General features: G+C 42.9%; 1 protein-coding gene across 1 annotated transcript; it reads left to right on the plus strand.

The window, feature by feature from the left end:
- Positions 1-3087: 3087 nt before the first annotated feature.
- On the plus strand, positions 3088-21801 carry KLF5 (KLF transcription factor 5). Its single transcript, XM_055703208.1, has 4 exons — positions 3088-3508; positions 5403-6273; positions 7344-7403; positions 19838-21801. The coding sequence occupies exons 1-4, from the start codon at positions 3281-3283 to the stop codon at positions 20014-20016; spliced, it is 1338 nt and encodes a 445-aa protein (XP_055559183.1). The 5' UTR covers positions 3088-3280; the 3' UTR covers positions 20017-21801.
- Positions 21802-22405: the final 604 nt, after the last annotated feature.

The raw sequence follows: 22405 nt of genomic DNA on the forward strand, positions 1-22405 counted from the left end.
CAAGACAGTAACTAAAGACCTTGAGCTGTCATTTCTATAAGATGCTCAGGGAACCGTGTTGTAGAGGAATGGTTACTTACCATAACTCCTGAACGCGTCTGCCGAAAGTCTGTCTTACTTGCACAAAGAGAACTGTACTGGGTTTAAAAGAGCTTACTTGGTTTTCTGCTGCAAATTTGTCTGTTATGGTGTAAACTCACTTCTAACTGCGTCTGCAAAATCAGCGAAGAAACAGAAATGTTCTAAAATAATTATAACTGTAAACTCTTTTTTCCCCCGATTATTAATTCTGAACAAACTTGTTTCAATTTAATTTAGGAGATAATGCTAGTTGGCAGCTTATTACTGACTTTAAATTTATAAATAAAAATTATTTGTTCACAGAAGTATAAAATCTAATAGGAATGGAACTCCTTCAAATGGGCTGTCAAATAATTTTTCTGTCTGGATCTAAATATGCATTTAGATTATCTGTAAGCTAAACAGTGCAGCACTGTGCAGGTCAGATAAGCAGCAAACCTAAGCAGAAACAAAAGTCAATCTGACTTGACTGTTTAATTGTTAGTGACCGTAAAAATGCCAAAATTAAAAACCACCCTTTAAAAATTACAGTCTTTAGTGATCTTCCACTGACTGTTTCTTGACAAAAGACCTGGCCCAGCATTAGCACAAAAACATCATGATGGGATTGAATTTATTTACCTGCAGTTCAGACCTAATTACACCCTTTTCCAAAAATAAAAAACACATTCAGAGCTGCTTCTGAAAATGTTTAAGTATACATAGCGATACTGTTCTAATTAACCTGCCAAAGTGTTTGCCAGAGCAGGCCCTTTATAAATGTACATATATAAAACAATGCAAAACAAAAAAACAATTTTGAAATGATCTGTTTATCGTTCATTTAATCAGATGGAGGTAAAACATATAATTAAAGTGTGCAAGTCTCAGAAACATTTCAGTTACTATAGCCATACAATTTACATAAATGTCTGAAAGTTACTAGTATATGCGCTACATCAGATGCTACCTAGCCCTATGTTGTTTCTGATACAGATGAATTACAGCCAAATTAATTTCCAGACAGCATAATGCAGTATCACTAGCTTTCCATTTTTAAAGCTGTTACAGAGCAGCTTATACTAAACTTGTAATTTCAGAGGGTAAAAACTAGTTCAAAGCTTAACTGGGTTGAAATAGGGTACACAAAGGGCACCCAAAAAACATAGTTTGAAGCATAACACTAAACTAGTGTTACGTGAAGGGCATTCACACAAACCCAAAACATTATTTTAACATCTGTAGGTTAAACCACCTGTTTCTGGGCTAGAATGGAGAAAGAAATGCCAGCGATGAGTCTTCAGAAAAGGACACTGAAGTTGCATATTGTCTAAATGTGAATACATGTTAGTGTTGGATGGAAATTAGCCTGCATGGCTTTAAATGCTACACTGACGGGAGTAGCCGGATCTACATTAGTAATAACAAGCATCAAGCGGCTACGTATTGCTAAACAGAAGGTTTGTGTAAAGAAATGTTAGGCTGAACTCTTTCCTGGTTCTGTAATTAGCTCTCTACATGCAGGCTCTGAGACATCCTACTCTCTGTGGACTGGAAGGCAAAGGGGAGGAGTGCCAGGCTGACCAGAAAAAAACGCTTTTTTATGTTTAAAAACCAGAGCCTTGTCTGCAAATGATAGGGGATAAACGCGGGGAGCGAGAGTTTGCCAACATTTCGGTGGATTCATAGGCTCCCTGCCCACACACCGGGAGCATAGGGCTGGCAGGGCCAGCAGAAAGGTGGAAAGTTTGGTTTTTTTCCCGAGGCTCCACTATGTGCTGTACTTTTCCCATACGTGAGCCCTTTGGTGTTGCACAAAAGGACGGCGTCCCTCCTTTTTCCCCTCCTTCGGTGAAACATGCGGGAGCTTAGCTCACTGTCCTGTGTCTACAGGGAAATACGCTTTGCATCGAAACCACACCTCAAAACAAGTAAATAGAAACTTGCCTCACCCCGGGGGGGGGGGGGGGGAAGAGGAGACAATTGTCGCCATCTCTTTTCCTCTCCCTTTCTTCCTTCTTTTCTGAGCTATTTCTATAAGCGCATTTTCACAGGGTACGGTGGAGATGTATACTGCAGCACTAAAATTTATTAGCAGAAGGTTTCGAGTATGAGTTGCCTTCGGGACAAAAAAATATAAATTTGAATGACGGCCTTTAAAATCCTTTTGAAGATGAAAGGTAAGAGAGACGGGTATTTTAAAATGCCTACATTAGCAGCGCTTCTTTAAAAGACTATAAATAATACTGAAGGACGAGAGGGTCCTCGGCAAAGCGCCGAACTTGTTGAAAACCCTCTTCCACTCTGCTGCGAGCACCGCGCCGGCCGCCCCTGCCCGCACAGCCCTGCCCGCACAGCCCTGCCCGCACAGAGCCCTGCCCGCACAGAGCCCTGCCCGCACAGAGCCCTGCCCGCACAGAGCCCTGCCACCACACAACCCTGCCACCACACAGCCCTGCCACCACACAGCCCTGCCACCACACAGCCCTGCCACCACACAGCCCTGCCACCACACAGCCCTGCCACCACACAGCCCTGCCACCACAGCCGCTGCCCGCACAGCTCCTTCTCGCACAGCCCTGCCCGCACAGCGCTCCTGCCCGCACACCGCAGCCCCGCCGCACACCGCAGCCCTGCCCGCACACAGCCCCCTCCGCACACGGCGGCGCGCCGGCAGCGACCGGACCTTGCGCCGGGCACCCCGCGCCGGGCCGCTGGACCGGCAGCGCAAGGCCGGCGGCAGCCCAGCTGCTGGCCCCGCGTTACCGCCCCGCCGGGCCGGGGCCGAGGCCGGGGCCGTGGCTGGGGCCCGGCCACCCCGCCACCCCTTGCCGCCGCCGCGCTCCCCGGGGCACGCCGCAGCGGAGCGGAGCGGGGCAGGGCAGGGCAGGCGCGCCGCGGGGAGGAGCCGTCCGCGCTCCCCGTAGGCAGGGCAGCCCGCAGGGCCGGCCCACTTCTCCGGGCTGGGTGGGGTGTAGGGGGGGCCGGGGGTGGAGTAGGGTGAAATAGAGGCGGGCGTGTGTCACCGGGTAGATACCCGCGGCCAGGTACAGGCGGAGGCACTGACGACACGGGAGTGGATGCGCGCTCGGGCCGGGGCTCCTGGGGAGTGAGCGCACGAGTAGCCACCGCCCGCCCGGAGCCGCCCGCGGGCCAGTCCCCCTGCGCCGGGGCGGGCAGCCCGTCCGCGCCGCACCCGCCGCAGCCGCCAGCCCGCCTCATGGCCACCAGGGTGCTGACCATGAGCGCCCGCCTGGGTCCTGTGCAGCAGCCCGAGGAGCCGGTGTTCGCGCAGCTCAAGCCCGTGCTGGGGGCCAGGGAGGCAGCGATCTTCCCCGGGGAGGACCTGAAGCAGCAGCCGCCGCCGCCTCAGCAGCAGCAGCAGCAGCACCCGGGGGGCGGCGGCGGGGGCGGCGGCGCGACCCTGCCGGCGGAGGAGATGGTACAGGTAGGCGGCGACCAGCCCTCTCGCAGCCCGCCGGCCATCGCCCCTCTCCCGCGGCGGGCCGCCCGGGCGGGGAGCGGCCGCTGAGGAGCGGGCGGGCGGGACTGGGTGGGGCCGGCTGGCGGGGCCGGGGCAGCGGACCCCGAGGTGCCGGGCTGAGGCGGCGGCGAGGTGGGGGCGGGGGCCGGCCGGCCCGCCCGTGCGGAGGGGCGCGGGGCAGGGAGGGCTCGCGCCTTCCCGCCGGCGGCGCGCGGCGAGGCGGCCCGGGGCGCGGCTGAGGCGGCCGGGGCTGAGGCGGGGCGCGGGCTCCGGCGGCGGCCGGCGGGCCGGCCCGGGGCGGGGGAGCGGGGCTGCCCCCGCGGGTGTGTTGAAAACTACAGCTGCTGCCTTTGCACTTGCCCGGCGGCAGAATTAGAGCGGCCGCCTGTCCGCCTCGCCCACGCAGGGAGTCATGTTCGGGGGCGGGGGTGGGGGAACGGGGGACACGGCGCACCGGGCGAGGGGGGACTTCCCGGGACTTTCTGCCGGCCCCAGGAGGCTGCCTGGGAGCGGACCCGCAGGCAAACAGCTGGAGGAGCTAAAAGCGGGAAGGCTGCGGCCGCGGACGGTGCCCGCTGAGGGGCGGCTCCCGGCGGGCGCCCCGGTGAGGCACCGGCCTCCGCCTGCGCGGGGGTGCCCGCGGCCCCAGCCCCCGGCGCTGGTGGGACGGGGGTCCCGGGAGCCCCTGGCGCTGGGCAGCGGTCTGTCGGGCGCTGCCTTTCGGTGGCGTCTTCCACAACGAATAAATAACTCCAGCCTTCAAAGCGAGCTGCCCTCGGCTCGTAAACAAGAGCTGGAAAAAGTAGCCTGGCATGTCGGGGCAGATCCAGATCAAAGGGACGGGAAGGCGGCTCTGTTTGTTTGTGGTGTTTACCGGGGGTCTTTGAAGAAAGGTTCTAAAATCCACTTTAGGGCAGAGTTGCTGTCTGTCAGCTGCTTTCTCTTGCGGGGTGCTAAACGGGTCTGGTATGAGCACTGTCTTGACGGGACAGGGGGGAATGTAGCATTTGCCCACTGGAGAGTGCGTGATAAATGCTTTGCCGATGACTGTACCAGTAATGTATCGGGCTCCAGCCACCCACGGATTCCCTCGCACCACTACGCTAAGAGAATGATTTCCCAGTAATTAAAGAGCTCTCCTAGGACCGAGGCACGGACAGGGATGTGTTTATCACGCTATTAGCCAATTATACGCTGCACAGATTATTATTTTTTTTTAAAGCGTAGTCCTGGAGACACTTTACACAAAGGGTACTCTGATACAGTCAGCCCATCTTCTTTTTATTGCATATTATTCATAACTTTACACTTTGGTGTCATATTTCTAATCAAATACCTTTCTTTTAAGGATGAAGAATTATGGAAGTACAGAAAAAAAATATATTAACATTATTTGCAGTATTAGTATTCAAAAAGCCAGCAGAGGATGTGGCTTTTAGAGTTAGCATTTCAAAGAGAAGCGAGTGAAACAGATAGGCAGTCACCCTGCTCCCGCAGTGAATTCCAGAGCAGGAGATCTTCAGATTAGGCACAGCGCCTGTCATTTCTGCACCTTGCACTGTCTTGTAGGCATCAAAGATGAAAGTTTGTTGTAAGCTGAAACATCAGATCGATCTTGCTCTGTGTGAACGACTTGTGCCATGACTTTATCTCCTTGTCCTTGATAATGTTGATTAGCGCGCCGATTATAAAATACAGGTTTTCATTAGGGTGGAGGTTTATAACTTCCTCCGTAGGTAGCTTGTGGCTGGCTGAACAGTATTGCCTTCTATTTGCAAAGCCTGACACGACCTGCATGCCACCGTCTTTCTCAGGTGGTAACAAATCCCATGGATTATGGTCTGTTTTGTTTTTATAGACAAGATGTGAGATGGAGAAATACCTGGCACCTCAGCTCCCGCCCGTTCCTGTCATCCCCGAACATAAGAAATACAGAAGAGACAGTGCCTCGGTTGTAGACCAGTTTTTCACTGACAGTGAAGGGTTGCCTTACAGCATCAACATGAACGTCTTCCTACCTGACATTAGCCACCTGAGAACTGGCCTGTACAAATCTCAGCGACCCTGTGTCACCCACATCAAGACAGAGCCAGTCACCATCTTCAGTCACCAGAGCGAAACTGCTGCCCCTGCCCCTGCCCCAACTCAGGCCCTCCCCGAATTTACCAGCATCTTCAGCTCCCACCAAACTCCCGACGTGAACAACATTTTCATCAAGCAGGAGCTTCCTACTCCAGATGTTCATCTTTCCGTCACACCCCAGCAAGGCCAGTTATATCAGCTCTTGAGCTCGCCGGATTTAGATATGCCCAACACTACTACTCAGGCAGCCGTGATGGACTCCCTTAACAATGTCTCCATGCCGTCAGCCATGGCGGGCCTTAACACTCTCTCCTCGGCTGTTCCACAGACTGCAATGAAACAGTTCCAGGGCATCCCCCCTTGCACCTACAGCATGCCAAACCAGTTTCTGCAGCAGCAGGCCACTTACTTCCCTCCTTCACCCCCAAGCTCAGAGCCTGGAAGTCCAGACAGACAAGCAGAGATGCTACAGAATTTAACCCCTCCTCCATCATACGCTGCAACTATAGCTTCCAAGCTGGCCATTCACAATCCAAATTTACCAGCAACTCTGCCCATAACCTCCCAGAACATCCAACCAGTCAGGTACAACAGGAGAAGTAACCCAGATCTGGAGAAAAGACGTATCCACTACTGTGACTATCCTGGTAAGCGATCTGTGCCAGAAAATCCCAGTTCTCGCAATAAAAAAAAAAAGTGTGAATAATCATGGATGAGGTATAAGTGGTTTTCTTTAGCTGTAGTCTACACCTAGGGAGAACCGAACAATTCTTGTCAAAGTAGAATTTCTCTTCTTTATTGTTTTGTGTGGCACACTTTCACATTCTTTAAATAATATGTACCCTTTTCTTCAAATCACTTGTAATTCTCTTAAACACCTGAGCTCATTTTACCATGCTGTAAAACTTGATGTAAGTCGGGGAGCTCCTGCTCTCACTTTTCCAGTACCTGTGATGGAGCACAGGCTTAGTTTGTCTAGCACAGTACAGCTCAGTTTGAATCAGGTGGCGCTGAAAGAATTGTTTCAGCTTCTGGTAGCCGAGGCCACAGCCTTGTTAGGGGATTCAGCTGCCTGCATAAACCCATTAAAAGCTATCTCTGAAAATTGTCCACAGATGGATTCCCTTCCAGCCTCTACTTCTCCTATGCTGAAGGGGAAGAGGGACCTGACTATAAACTCTGCCTCCGTGTAGTACGTGATCCCAGATACAAGGCACTCACGCCCATGTGAGCATAGAGAGAAATGTCTGCCTGTGGTTGATCTCCCTCTTTGCCATCGTAATTCTCAGCGGTGTATCACCCATTTGGTGTGCTGTATGATAAATGCTTCATGGAAGAGTTATGGTGAGCCCTGGGTGACAGTGACAGCCAAGTCTGGCTTGATCACATTCTCTAGGAAATCTTAAAAAAAAAAATAAAGTCCCCTTCTGAGTTGTCAACTTAGGTAGCAGGTGTTACTGTACATATATTGTAGTAGGTATTGGTCTATACTACGTTAAAAGGTAGTAAGTCAGAAACATAAGCATTTTTCTCTTTTCTGTGTAAAGCAGCATACGTCTGGGAGCTTTCTAGATCAGATTTTACTTCTAAATGGTGCTGGGTGAAGCGTTTCCAGATATTATGCCAGCACTGAGTGAGGAAGTTTAAACATAACGTGGAGCATTCCTGTTCTCCCTACTGAAATGCCTCTCTGCTTTTTTGTTTTGTTTTGTTTTAGGCTGCACGAAAGTTTATACAAAGTCTTCTCACTTAAAAGCACACCTGAGAACTCACACGGGTATGTACTCACTCTCTTACTGCCTGTTCATTCATGGTTTACGTATTTTCTGAGAAAGCAAGTGTGTTTGATCTCCTGTCTTCTCTCTTTTCCGTAGAGTGGTGTGGGCTCAGGCTGGCAGTTCAGTTAAGAAAAATTTAAGGTTTGGTCAATGAGAAGAATAGTTGCTTTTATTCTTAATGCAGTTTTGTTAAACCTTTTATAATACAGAACTCAAAATAGCTAAGAATAGAACAGACGGAAACTTCCCTTTTCAATCTAAAATGCCATGAAGTGTTTAAAAAAAAACACAAACCAACGCTTTTTCCTTGGGCAATGAATTAAGCGTAGTAATCATGTTATAGTTTTCAAGATTTATCTAAATAGATATAATTTTCTGGTTTGGACTTTCTCTTTGACTTGTTAGAACTATTTAATCCTAGAATTTTTGAGAAATATCGCAAAGACTCCCAAGGTAACTCCATTTGCTTCATTCTTAGCATTAAGTGTACTTTCTTTTAAAGACAAGTGGTTCTGCATATTTACTTTTTTAAAAAAGGCATAATTTCACAGTTTTGTCAGTGAAAGACATTAAAATGGAGGAAATGAAAAGTGTCAGTGTATCACGCTTGTTTTTCATATCTTGATCAATTTCTGCCTGCAGCTACGGAGGCAGTCCCCACTCATGGGCCCACATGGAGTGGAGCTGGGGACAGTGTTTCTTGTGCGCGGGCGCAGGAGCCATGTGTGCAGAGCGCAGCAGTTGGGAGGTGGAACTACCCTAGATGCGTCTTCCTAAGGGTTCACCTGCTGAGGCAGGGGGAAGGAGGAGAGAGGGAGACAGAAAAATGTAGCTCACCAACAGCATGCCTGAAACTATTTAGGACAGTTCTTTGCTGGGATCTTAGTACTGCTCGTTCTAAATCAGTGAAAAGCACATGACTGATTTTGTAAAGAAATCAAATGCGAGGGCTATGACTCCTGTTTTTAAAACTGAGTATGAACCCCAGCTCTTTTACACGTGGACCTCAGTTCAGACCAAAACACTAGTCACAATTCAAGTAACTTGCTTATTGAAGCAGGCTGTCAGCTCTGCGGCTGTGCCGTTCAAGTAACAGGGTTTCACCTGAGTTTAAACCAAACGTCAAAACAGAACAGCATGAGCTATGATCTAACAAAATGTTTCACTGTCTCTATGGAAACAAGGCTGTCTATTCAGCAGCTATTTTGAATGGATCGTTGGATTATCGTAAAAAATTTATTATCTCCAGGCTAAATGTTACTCTGGAAATTTTGTTTTGATAGATGAGTTACTTGTGTTGCAGTTGCAGTAAAAAATTAAAAGCACCTGTACAAAGGTTATTGCTTTGCATTAGTAATAGACTAAACAAGAACACTGTTAGATTTTGATTTATATAATCACTCATTAGCAGTAAGCTTAGTAAGAAAGGAGTATTTTCATGAGGCTATAAACCTGAATAGTGTCAGAGAGTATAATCTCATTGCTGTTTAATAAATAATCTGTAAATTTGTGTGCGATTTCCACTTACGCACTTGAGCCAGCAGCTAAATACCAGTTTTAAATATCTCACTTGCTATTATACAATAACTAGGAACAGAGATAAAAGCAAAGTTTTAGTCTAAAAATGAAAATTATACAGTAAACATTTGAAATGTACACTTTTACTTTTTTAAATCAATTTATATCTTTTTTTGAACCTTAAGTAATAATGACTTCAGGGTTTATAAGGTTAATACTTGTGTGCATAGAAATACCACATCACTAACATATTGCTTAGGGTCACTAACGTTTATTGTTGCCTTCACTTTATAGATATTTGACCTTAGAAATGTGGATAAATGTGCAAAGGTCAGAGGAGCTGATGTATTCATGGAAACAAGAATGTTGTTTTAGATAAAAATCTAGTGAACTTAAGCAAGTCTGTAACACAAAGGGTCTTCGGGGGAGGTGAATGAAGGGATAAACTGTCTAAATCGTGCAGTACATGCAAGAATGTGAGTCTGTATCCTGTTACCTGCATTATTTCAGAGTTTGCTTAGTTTAACTCTTGAACATTCACTTAATACTTGAAGATTTCAAGCACCAGTTGTGATCTCTGCCTTAACATATGGTTGAAATGTGTATTATGAGCAAGATCTATGACTTACCAAGTACGGTAAATTTGATTAGATGAATATTAAAGTAAATGGGCACAAACTCGGGGAAGCCTGTGAAGTTGCACAGCTTCCCCAGAAGCGCAAGGGAATCTCGCTATTGATCTCCAAAGAGAAGAGCTTGATGCCGAGGGCTAAAATTGGGTGTGTGCCTCTCCGCGTCCCATCCCCCAGAACTATGAAGTCATACAGCACTATTAAGCTTTGATTTTCTGGTTTTTAATTTTTTTTTTTTAAATACTTTTGTGAAACCTTTACCTTCAAAGTCTAAAAGCAAGTGTCACGTAATCCATTTCAATAAAGTTGTGTGTGATATTCTTTCAAATCCCTTCAGGGATAGCAGACCTGTTTATCTGGCTAAACCCGTTCTTTAGTAATCATGGACCACTGAAGTTGTTTTCTCCTTATTCTTAGTTTCTTAACAATACCTTTTAAAATGGGCTACAGTCTCTCTCTCATCCCAACCAGTCCCCGCCCTTCTCAGCAATCTGTCATCTTAAAATAAAAGAGCCTGCAGCAAAGTTTGTCTGCCATTAAAAGTCAAGACAGACCTTATAGTTTTCCTTTTGTATTGGAAAATCTCAGCCTTTTCACAGTATTTATTTAGCAGCTTTTCTCTTCTGAAAGGCTTTCACTGGGTTTAGTAGACGTTCTTTGAGAACAAACCTCTTTGAGAGCAAACCTAAGAGAAATGTTATATTTGATAGGTGGAATGTAGGCTGTAGTCTTTTCCAGTTCAGATGTGAATACACTGTCAGACTTTAAAAATTACATTTAAATACAACTATAAGAAATGGGCAAGAGGAAAGCCCCTTATATTTTTCTTCCTAGGTGTTCCCAAGCTTACCTTATACAAAGTCAGGTAGTATAAGCTGGTATAGTTATTCTGATTTAATGTAATTACACTGGACTTTTGCTGTTGGTTAGGAGTTCATTATTCACGTAAGAGCTAAGCAAGGTTAATGTATTTGTACCAGTCACTGAAGCAGGCACACGTTTTTCTTTCTCTAGTTAATGCTGTAGTGTTTGTAAATTATGAAGTAAATTTTAGTTGCTGATAAACTTGTAACCCCAAAATTGAACATGAACAAAGATTCGAATTCTGGAAAGATACAGGGCATTTTGTATCATCTCCATGCAGTTCTGTAAGAGATGTTGGTAAATTTTAGTACCTTAAAACACTTAATATTAGCTGTTTTTGAAACAGGTGAAATGGTATTCAGTGTGCTAAAGTACCCTTTGGAACATCTCTCAAAACAGACTGAATTTTTTGACCACTTGAAGGAGGGATTTTCTTTTAAAATAATTTTACCTGTTAGTCATGGAACAAGTTGTGTTTCATAACCGGCATGGTGCAACTACAGTATATAATGAGGGAGGGGGTTATGCATTTATTGCAGGCTGCCAGCAGTAAAACCACCTTAAGGCTCTGTGTCCAACTTGAAAAACATGCCAGGTATCAGTGAAAAGCAGTTACATGCGTGTTGTAGATGAACCTCATTTCGGTTCCTTTTCTGACGTCCGAGCGAATACATATATATTAAGTAATCCTTTAGAAACAGCAGTCCTATAACTTACCCTGTTAGATTTCTTTATATATATTAAAGATTTGGCCTGTGGAAGTTGAACCTTTGATACGCAGGGCCCTGGAATACCCTACCTGCACCCTACCTGTAACTGCAGAATTGCTACTGGCTCCAGCGTGGTGGGTTTTTTTAATATTTCTGTGAACAGCTGCATGCTTCAGAATTGTGTATGTTTTTAAGAGGAAAATCTGTCATTGTTTTGAACACATCAAGGCACGCACATTGAGGACGTTTTCCAGCTGCATGTTGGTTTTCCCTATACAGAGCCTTTGTACAGGCATGTTCTCTGGTCACATGGTGGGCTTGCCATTAATAGTTTCTAGCATTAACTGCAGTACTATTTCATCTCTATCTATAGATCTAGTTTGTATTTCGTGATGGGAAGTGGCGGCCGAGATAACTCAAGAGAAATGGCATTTCTCTAAATGAGATGCACTCAAAATACTTCCACTGTCCCTAGTTATTTCAAATGTTTATGTAGGCATGGGACAGCTGCCGACTTGTGCGGCTGCTCAAGGTGTTAAACATTTTATTTTAGATCTCTGCCTCAATAGATCCAGAATTAGGCTCTGATGGTACATCAGAATTAGAACCAGTTGTGTGCAATAGATTTCAGCAGTCCATAGGACTCGGCGCTCCAAGTTTACCATAGCTGTATATAGATGCTTGTTAAAGGTGGTACAATACAGAATTGCCTGGGAATTCAGGATGCCCATTGTTCAGAAGGGAAGATAAGTGGTAGTTGGACTTCTGCTGGAAAAAAAGCATCTTGTATTGACTCAAATCATCCTGAGACTTAGGTGAGGGATTTCACTCATAGTACACAAATGGGAAATGGAGGCATCAAAAGCCTGCTTTGTTTGTGGTTGCAGTTTTCTGTGTGTGTCGCAAACCTCATCCTGGAAAAATATTTGCGTCATGAAAACAGCTATTAAGTAATATTTCTGTGTCGATTCTGCTGCTTTAACCTGTTAGATGAGTCAGTTGCACAGATTATACTTTAAGGAGGTGTCGGTAAATGCCATCATTGATAGAGACAATAAGGAAAAAATGCAGGAGAGTTAAATAAAACTGTTGACAAAGCGCATTAAAGTGTGGTGTCGCTAGGCACTGCTGGAGAATATGTTGGTATCTTTTATTTATGAATTCTGCTAAATCCATTAGTTGCCTGTGTCAGAAATGGAAGTACATTATTTTCCTGTGCAAACCACAGTTTAAGGGAAAATAATGTAATTTTTTTCAAACACTTTGTGAATAATGGCAGATCTTGTGATTAATTGATCCAGTTCTTTATCTGTAGTTGTAAGTAAGTATGCATGTTTGAGTGTGTGCTCAAAAGGGGGTGAAATCTTACAACGTAAACATACATTTTACGTAAATATTACTGGTCATTCACATCAGTGTCCAGCATGCAGTTTTTATGAAGCAGGAATTAAATTCCAAGGTGTCAGGTGAGAGGTAGTCCTGTTAGATTTTAGATATTGAAAAGAAAAGCCTAATATTTTCTTTTTGATTAAAAGCCTAGAAAGTCCCTCTAAGCATGAAAAAGCTTAAAAAAACTGTTGTTTCTGTCAATTGCTGCCTGAGAGGATTAAACTTCAGTTCCAGGATATTTGATTCCTGATAAGGAAACTGTTGACCTAAGAGACTGGCTTTAAATATAGTTCATTTTGAGACCGCCCTACATAGGCTAATATAGTACCAAGAATCACAGCAATTGCCAGTGATTAAAACTTTCCATTATTTGATTAGACATTCCTTATTGTAATTAATTTCAGGGCTTGACTGGGACGATTGACTCCTGGTTCCAGGGTAGTGTGTTGTTTGTTGTTTGTTAGATGACCTGCACCTCCCATTGGTGAAAGATTAGAAACATTTAAGTAATGTCCTAGTTTAGTCTGAGTATCTTGGTAGCAGCATTCCTGTCCTGTCAGGCTGCATTATTTATATTCAGTGATCTGCAACAACTCTGATTAAGGACATATTAAAACCTTTGATTTTGGCAAGTGTACAGTGCTTTGCCTTAAGTTAAAACAGCTTTAATGTATTGCTTCCAATTAAATTTTTTTGTGTGTGTGTGTGCATACAGTAGGTGGAAATCTGGAAGTCTACAGTACATGTTTAATAAATTCCATTTTAAGAGCGCCTCTTATCTGACTGTAGAAGAGCCAGTGTTATTGGTGTGAGAGCTAAAGAACTGCTCTTGCACCACAGGCATAGATGAGGAAATGCGTTCTCCAGCACAGAATGTGTAGACACAGCCATGCACCCCAGATGGATGGATTTCTTATAAACCTAGTTAAAAAACAAAAAATTCCTTTCCTCTTTGTTTGCATATCTCCTTGAAGAGAGACCACCTCTGTTAAGACAGAATGTTATACCAGAAAGAAAATAAACCATCGCACAGGACAGTCAAGATTCCCTAGTAATCCGTGAGCTGCGTAAGACAACACTTAGCAAAATAAGAGTGCTTCAAGCATTGGTGGGAGCTCTGAGAAGATAATGCCTTCTGCACCTCACTAGTCAGAAAGTAAATGATGTACTAATCTCTTGACCATCCTTTTTGCTTACCGGTCCGTCATCTCTTTTCCTGTTCGTGCTTTTATTAGAGAGATCAAATATTACTTGATTTATCAGTGATTGGACTTAACGAGGCCTAACAGCTCTCTGTTACAGGATTCCTTAAAATGCTTTTCTGTTGTGAAGCATTACTTAATGGTCACCCTCTAGCCATTACTATACTAGGCAGAGGCTTTATCACATTTGAAAATGTGCAGCATATGTTATGCATTCATATCTGTGGTGGGCTGGATATTTCAAGGACTAAATTCATTTTGTCACTCACAAAATAAGCTGGATGTACGTTGCATACTGTCAGCCCTCTGATCCATCTCCATCTTGCACAAGCTAGAATTTCAGTGCACTAAAGAACTTTTAAACACCTGAGGGATTATTTTTTTTTTTTACGTTTCAGCTTTCTGCTCTTTCTCAAAAAAATCCCCCTGTATTAGAAAAGGGTAAATCCCCAACCAACAAGCTGCTTTTAATGTTCACTATAGCTTTAGTCGATGTCAGAGGAAGGTCTAATTTTAGGTAAGTGTCGGGAGCTACAAACTTCTTTTGAATGAGTGCAGACATACACCCGAGCAACTACTTTCAGTTCCAGTCAGCCTGGAAGAGACTAGGGTTTAAAACCCTGATGCTATGAACTGGAAGAGAGCTATTTCAGGCAAACTAAGAGGAAAAACATTTCATTTGTTCTTATTTTTTCTAAAAATTTGAGGCTATAACATGTCAAGAAACTAAGACAAATAATGTTAAGCTGTGAAAATTTTGAAAAGAAATACACCAGAAAATTCTGAGACCACATAAATCTTTATAATAATTTGTTTTGAAACTGGGCGTAATATAGGTTACGTAGGTAACTGGTGCAATTATGATGCAGAAACCTCTTTGCCTACCACTTTTTTATCACACCTAGTTGAATATTTTTAAGGCCAAACACTTGCAACCAGAAATAATTTCATAATAAACACAAGTAATAGTAAAAAGATGGAAAGAATGGGGGGGGGGGGGATGTCTTCATACTTTTATACCCTTAGGAGCTGTAATCAGGTGTTGTCTTTTTGGAGCCTTTGAAAAGGCTGCTGCTTTTTCTTCTTCAAGGAAGCTCCAAACTCATTACTCTGACAGAAATTTCTGATAGGAAATAAGAGAAGTTGTAGGCGTTGGCTGGTGTAATACCTGTATTTGGATTTCTGCATACCAGTAGAGTTACCTAACTTTAGGTTTGAAAATCTGACCCTTGCTGTTTGCAGCTTTATATTTAGAGAAAGCCATCCTAACAGTGAATTGCAGAAATAAAGTCACAGAACTCTTTGGTGAAATAAGGAAGCTTATTTTCTTGTTAACGGGGAAATTAGTCACTAATGGAGGTTTTCAGTGACTCGTTTTTTTATGAACAGAATTTTAAACAGAAACATTTTCTGGAACAGAGGCTGTATGTTGAAGAGAGAGTGTCATCAAAATGACCACCCCCCCACTGGTGACCCTGTACCTCACCCAAGTGAGCATGGCCATGATGGTTGCTGCCAGTGGCTAGAATTCATGTTAGGAAAGCAATTGCTGCATTTTGGCATGACTAATCCCAAGATGATGAATTGAAGAGAGAAGAGCCCACGGTGTGCCTCAGTGGTCCAGATCATTCTCTTGTGGTATCGACAAGGATGCCAAACCTTGGGATCTACCTTGGCATAGTTTATCTGTTGAAGTGGCTGGTTTTGTTAGCATGGTATATGTGGATATCCAGACACCTTTTTGACATCCTTGCAATCTCAGAGCATTATATTTACTTTTTTTTTAATAGACATGTTGCAAGCAAAATAGTCTCCTTTCAGGTTAAACTCCCTTATCTCTTGACTAGGTAAAGCTCTTTCTGTAAAAGAGCTTCCAAGCTAAACATTGGGGCTTAAAATTTCTGTGCTCAAGCACAAGTCTGTTTCTCATGCTCCACAAATGTATTTTTTTTTTTTAACTGGAGAATGGATACATATTAACAGCTCAAGAACTTAAAGATATATTTTGTGATGTATAAGCCTAGCAAAATATTTTAATTCGGTGATACTGGAAGGAGGTTATGCAGAAATCCAATTAAACTTATGAAGTCCCTATCCTGTTGAAGTATAATTTAAAGGAAAGCAGTTCTGTTTCCCAGAAGTGCTGTGTATAATATTTCTGGCTTGGGAAGAAAGGGTTGGAGTGTGCTATTTGGCTGGAAATCGGTACCAGCTTCCTCCATGGTGTTTTAGTTGAACAGTGTTGACATTCTAACAAATCCCATGGAAGCTCCCCTGAAGTGGAGGAGTTAGCTGTTTTCTTGCTTTTACAGTGAAATATCTGTTTGATACCACGATCGTGTTCCAGTAACCGAGCTGTACTGCCTTCATATTTGATGACCAGTGGCATTCTTGGTTTAACACTCTATAGAAGCCCTAAATTGCTGGAGGAAAACCAAATATTTCTGAAACTTTACAGCTACTGTATTTCGCACAATCATTAAAGTAAACAAATCTTACATTACTATATAGCCAATGAAAACAGTGGATAAAGGGTTCAGTGTCCTTTGTTGTGTATACCTGCTTTTTGAAAAAATAAATCTTCAACCCCAAATTTGTCAGTGCTTTAAAGTCAACATAGCAAAGAAGTAGGATCACTTCAGAAAATTGTAACATGAGGCTCTTTTTCCCTTGCTGTGGGAACTTAAACTAAAATCTTACTTCTGCTAAATGACAAAAAGCATGTGTATAGGTTGAGAGAGAGAAAACACTACCAGCTAGTTGTTCTGCTTGCTTTAAAAGAGTGAAAATAATCTCCACCTTCTTTTTCATGCCCCCCTTCCTCCTTGCCCAAAAGGAAAACATTTGAAATTGATTCAGTTCTTAAATAGAACTTTCCAACGGAAACTAGCATTACAAACATAGATATTCAGTATTTTACCCCTAGGATTTATTCAAAATAATCCAGGCCTCTACGCTGGTGCTAAAAATACATTTTCCAGTTCTCACCGTTGGCCAAAGCAGGGGTTAAAAGCAGCATTCTGATTTTAATTTCCAGTACATAGAAGTAATACTGTTAAAACAATCTGTGTAAAGCACCAGCTTGTTCCCCTCCACGCATCCCCTGAGCGCTACTTGGTTTAGCTCAGGTCTGCAGAAGTCAGCCGGCAAGGAGGAGCAGTGCTGTTCCGCTTGGCCCTGCCTAGCTCTTCCCCTGAGCAGTGCTCTTGCCCAGGGGGATTCATGGCTGTGGCAGGTGGTGAAGTGACCAGGACAGTGGGGTAAGGTTTGGATAGTGTTTCTGGGAAGTTGGGTCCCCTGGAGTTTGATGGGCATCTGGCCATTTGATTCGGTGTTGAATTGGAAGCTGTGGCACCCAGCAAGGCACAGGGTTCACCGCTTCCCCAACAGCTGGCAGTTCATATGCCAGGAGCCTTTGTATCACCTGCTGATGCTGCTCACAGGTTAAAAGAAGTTTTAATGGGGACAGCAGTTTCATTTGGACTCAGACACGGTCACGTACCACCTACACGGCATAACTTTGCGACTGCTTTGTCAGTACAGCGTAGTCCGATACTCAGTGAAGTTGCACATACTACATACCTCCTTGATGCCAGGCTTGGAAACTGATTTTAATCTCCTGGTCCCCATTCCAGTCTGGTCTGGATATTCCTGGGCTTTTGTTCGACTAGTGGTATTTTCCTGCCCTCTTTACCATTTCTTTCATTCCTTGTATAATTCTGCATGAGCAGATTGAGTGGATGAGCAAGCATTTTGAGTGTATAAAGGCCTGACTATGTATATGGTCTGTCTGAGCAGCTAGGATAGCAGGATCGCAAGTCTGGGGATTCAGCATCAAGTATAATATGGCAGTTTTAAGTGAAGGCTTTTAAAGAAGATTTTGAAGCCAATGTGGGAGAAAAGGAGAAAGAAAGGAGAAAAAGAAAGAAATACACTGGCTTTAAGTTAAGGTGTAGTTTAGTTTTTTAAGTTTAGTTGAATGCAGGAGTAATGCTTTTGTGCAACTTCTGTATGTGCACATTTAACACCAAGTATTCACGGATGATCTCCCTGGTGCTATCCCTACGGATCAGCAACACAGTCTTTTGCAGACTGCATTAATAACCCAGTTTAAATACATTATGATGTATATAGTTTAAAAGATCCCTTCCTGTATAGATACCTTTCCTGTCATTCTGCCATGAAGACCAAATGTGTTACCTCAGATGGCTTCTCTGACTTTAGAAAAGCATTATACATCGAGTTTGAAGTAAATCTGTATTTTAACCTACAGTATATGATGCATGGAGCAAAAAAGAGTCCTATGTGATGGATCATTCTGATCTTCAGTCAGCATCAGACAGACTAAATTCAACTATGACAGAAATGTAAAGTTATTTGTGTTCTAATTTGCCATCCACCAAATAATTTTGAACTCTGAGAGGCGATGCCAGGCTCTAAGTTTGTTTTTCTTAAGGAATGATACATTTCCACTGTGATTTCAATAAATCCCGATCAAGATTTATGCAAAAAGGAGGCTGAGGGGTTAGTTTTTCTTGTTGAGTTCTGGTTCTGGTTGTTTCCGTGCTGCCAACTTGAAGCCACATTCCCTTTGTGAGCAAAGGGCTGGTTCTGCTCTTAGTAGTAGACACAAAGTTACTAGTTAGTTGATCACAAGAAGCAGTAGAAACTCCCGGGCAAAACCAGTTTCATAATTCCATCTGAATAATGAATTAGTGTCTGTGAAGTAATGTTTTGGAGTTTCTCAGATGGTGTTCTCTGCATGACTGGTGCAGAACAAACAGTCTGATTGCAGGATATTGGCTTCTGTCTTTCTTCTGCGTGCTCATATGATGGTAAAATAGAGATTGAGACCGTGAGGGTAAAGATCTGAGACCGACAGAGAGGGAGAGGATCTGTAAGGTGTGTTGGAAAGGACTTTTGGAAAGCTCAGCCTTGGTCTGATTCTGCTCCAGATGAAGCTGTTGCAGAGTTTAGTAAAAAAGGATATAGATAACAATCCACTCTTCCAACTGAAGAGTGTTTTTGTCAACCAGCATCAAGCAATAGCCTATAAATAGGTAATCTTAGCCTCTTTCTGTGAAGCTTGCTTGTATGGTGACATCATGTCCATATCAGCTCCAGAGCAGGTGCATGTACACTCATAAAGTTCTGGTTTCACATGGAAGTCATCTTGGCTTTGTGGCTTCATATTTCTCCCATTTCAACAAACACCTATAAATTATAGGCATGCTTAAAAGACTCTGTTTGTACTTTTAAAATGGATGAATGCAAATATTTTAGGTGCTTGGGCCAGTATATTCAAGACTAGCTGGACACAAAATTGTGTTCAGAGCTGCTGTAGTACAGCAAGTTTTCAGAGATGCCGTGCTGCTTTGTCAGTATAGACTGATGGAAGCAGCAAGCACTTGCCACCTCTAAAATATGGCTATTTAAACACCTGATTGTAGACACTTAATTCTGAAAACGGGTGCTTTGATCCTTTAGGTGCTTTCCCCTATCTATAGCTAGCCCAAGCCAGGATGCTGCAAGTTTTTATTGCCTCTGACATTTAGAAAATACTGTCCCCGTTGTGTTTGTAACACACAGTGCCCCTTTCTTCACACATCAGAAGCTCTTGAAAATATCTGCACACCACAAAGAATCTTTATAGAAATCTTCCTTCCTATTTCAGACCTCTTAAAAAAACTTCTGTATAACTTAATTCACCCATTTTTAAAAGGTACAAGTGTAAGTTACAAACTAGGCCAGACAGTCACATGAGACTACATGGGTTTTTTCCTACTCCCTGTCATACTGAGATGAGTGTAAGTGAGCATATTTCAGTCTCATGCAGTTTTTTTACTTCTGTGCATTTCTTCTGTACTGTAGCCGTCTCCAATTTGTATGTTTGAGGTATTTTACTGAGGTATTAAATCACAGATTCAAGAGTAAAATTCACTGAAAAAACAAAGGGGCTGTTTGGGCCCTATTGAATAGAGCTGTGAATAATTAGGAAACGTCAGGTCCTGTTTTGTCATAGTTCTGTAAGTTCAAGAGCAACGCTATTCAATGTGATCTCACATCAATTTCCTCCTGAAGAGTGACAGCAGTCTCATTTCTACGTGCTCTCTTTCAGGTGAGAAACCATACAAGTGCACGTGGGAAGGCTGTGACTGGAGATTCGCTCGCTCGGATGAATTAACGCGCCACTACAGGAAGCACACGGGGGCAAAGCCCTTCCAGTGCGCTGTCTGCAATCGCAGCTTCTCCCGCTCTGATCACCTGGCTCTCCACATGAAGAGGCATCAGAACTAGAAGCTGGACTTGTCGTTGAGGCTGTTTTGTATCTATGCAATTTCCTATTGACTCTCGACATACAACTAAAATTAGTTTAATTTTTGTGTATGAGTTATCCGTTTAAAAGAAATCTCAAAAGAAACTGGAAATGTATATTTTGTATATTTATGCAGAAAAAGGGAAGACACTGTATCACAATACCAGAGTGTTCGGTCATTTGTTTGCTGTCATGATGTATATGGCTTTAGTCAGCAGGTTTCATCTCTTTACAAGTATTATGGCTTGACACATTGCAGCTTTGTACATTTTTCTTTTTCTCTTGCAGTGTTTTGACCAAAGCACTGTCACTATTGTGGCAATGTTTAGTAAATGAGTTAATGAGAGGCTGCAGATGAATGAACGCAGTGGAAAAGCCATTAATTGTAATCTGTCAGGTTTTTACTGGACATATTTAGTACTTGTGGGGGTTTTTTTAAATGTTAAGTCATTCTGTGGAAGTAAAATATGTAGAAAAATTCATAAACGGCCATAGAACAAAACATTTTGTTCTGTACGTTGCATGTTTGCAAAGACAAAGATTTTGTAAATTTGCAGATCAGCTTTTTAGGTTTAATACAAAAGTTTTTTAAGAATCGTCTGAAAAAAGTAGTTATTTTACATTTGATAACATGGCACATTTACAAAAAAAAAGTTATTCAAATACCTCTCAAAACAGTACCAACTTAGCTTCATTTTTCTTAAAAGAAATGAGCTAAGTATTCAGATGTTTTATACCTGTTAATTCAAATGGTGTGCACTGAATATTCAAAGCAGGATTTTGTTTTCAAATTGCTTAAAAGGGCAAAACATGTAGAATGAACTGTAAGTCAATGTGGGAAGCTTAAATAACGGGGATAGTTACAATGAACACAGAATGTTAAACCTCTTACTATAAGCTAAACTTAGTATTACTTTAAAAAGAAGGATTTAGGATGCAATTTTCATACATCGACATGTTAAGCTGGTTCAGCACCAGTATGATCTAGTTTCGTGTGGACATTGCATGTAATTTACTAGAAGGTAAAGGATACAGTAATTTTGTTTAAAATTACAGAGCAGTTTAGTTAAGCCACTGTTCAGATTGACACACGCAGGGGAAAATTTACTGCTGACAAAAGTAGCTGAAACGCCACTGAAGTCAATGAAGTGGTGCCCTTTTATGCTAACAATGACTTTGATCCACCGTGTTCAGCCTTGAAATAGTAGATGAAGGGCCAAAGATGAGGTTAGACCATGTAGGATTTGGCCAGACAACAGGAGAAAACCAAACAAACCTATTAAATTTCTGGACTTCACAAGCCGTAATATTAAGCTGTCAACCAAAGGCTAGAGTAGACAATCAAAATACCAAAAAAAGGGTCTTGCAGGAAAACCTAGCTTTGTTAAAACTGTTGTTTGTCTTTATTTATTTGTGGTATATGATAGACTCTTTTTTTTTTTTTTTAAGACAATTTTACATATACTTGATAAATTATAGTTTTGTTTGTTATAGTTAGAAATGTTGCTCTTAATGTAAATATTTGACAAACGATGTAAATAATTTTGTAAGGCTTCAAATGTTTATATGTGGAAACACATGCATAAATTGGTTGCTGTTTTGCTTCTTTTGCCTCTCCCCTACCTTATTTTTGTATTGTGGTATTTCCTATGCAAATGATGGAGCAAACAGCTGTATAGTTGTAGAATGTTTTGAGAGAGAATGAAATGGTTTATATATAAAGACTTTTTTTTTTTTCTTTTTGCAAAATAAAACAAAGTGCCTGATGTGTGTGTGTGCATGTGCATGTGCTCTCTGCAGCTTCTGACAATGAAAGTTCTGTGGTTTTGCACTGGGAGCTGGAAAGCGTAGCAATATTAAGCTAAGAATGTCTTCTTCATAGCAGGGTTTGTCTGTTTGGAAAGTACCTGGCACTTCTGCATTTGGCCCTCATGAATATAATAAACGTGAAGGGATAAAGAATAGTGCCTCTCTGCCATCAGAACTTTACAGGGAGTGTACAGTAGCCTGAAACTGGTTGTGATTGTCCATCCACAATAGTGTGATTGTAAATTAAAGGTACAGTCTGGTGCGTACAAATTCTCTCCCACTTCCAAAATGGGTAAAACCTGTTCACACTTTATCTACAGCATTGCCCAAAAGAAGTTCCTCCCCCAAAAGCTCTTTTCATGCCATGGAAAGACAGGAAGGTCCCATAGAAACCCTGCAGTGCCCCCACGGCAGTGTCTCCTTTTCAGTATATTTCCCCTGGGAGATGGAGGTATGGTTCCGTTGAAAAATTGGAGTGGATGTGTGTTCAGATCTGGGGGTTACATCTGTCTTCTTTCCTCTGAGCTTAAAAACAGGCATGCTGAGCTTTTTAAAAGGAAG

Source organism: Falco cherrug, chromosome 2, assembly GCF_023634085.1.
Source record: "Falco cherrug isolate bFalChe1 chromosome 2, bFalChe1.pri, whole genome shotgun sequence".
NCBI classification, from domain to species: Eukaryota; Metazoa; Chordata; class Aves; order Falconiformes; family Falconidae; genus Falco; species Falco cherrug.

Bases quoted from the DNA above. Each gene is read 5' to 3' on its own strand.
- KLF5 (XM_055703208.1), top strand. From the start codon at position 3,281: ATGGCCACCAGGGTGCTGACCATGAGCGCCCGCCTGGGTCCTGTGCAG. The intron at 3,509-5,402 runs GTAGGCGGCGAC...TTGTTTTTATAG, and splicing joins CGGCGGAGGAGATGGTACAG to ACAAGATGTGAGATGGAGAA. The intron at 7,404-19,837 runs GTATGTACTCAC...GCTCTCTTTCAG, and splicing joins ACACCTGAGAACTCACACGG to GTGAGAAACCATACAAGTGC.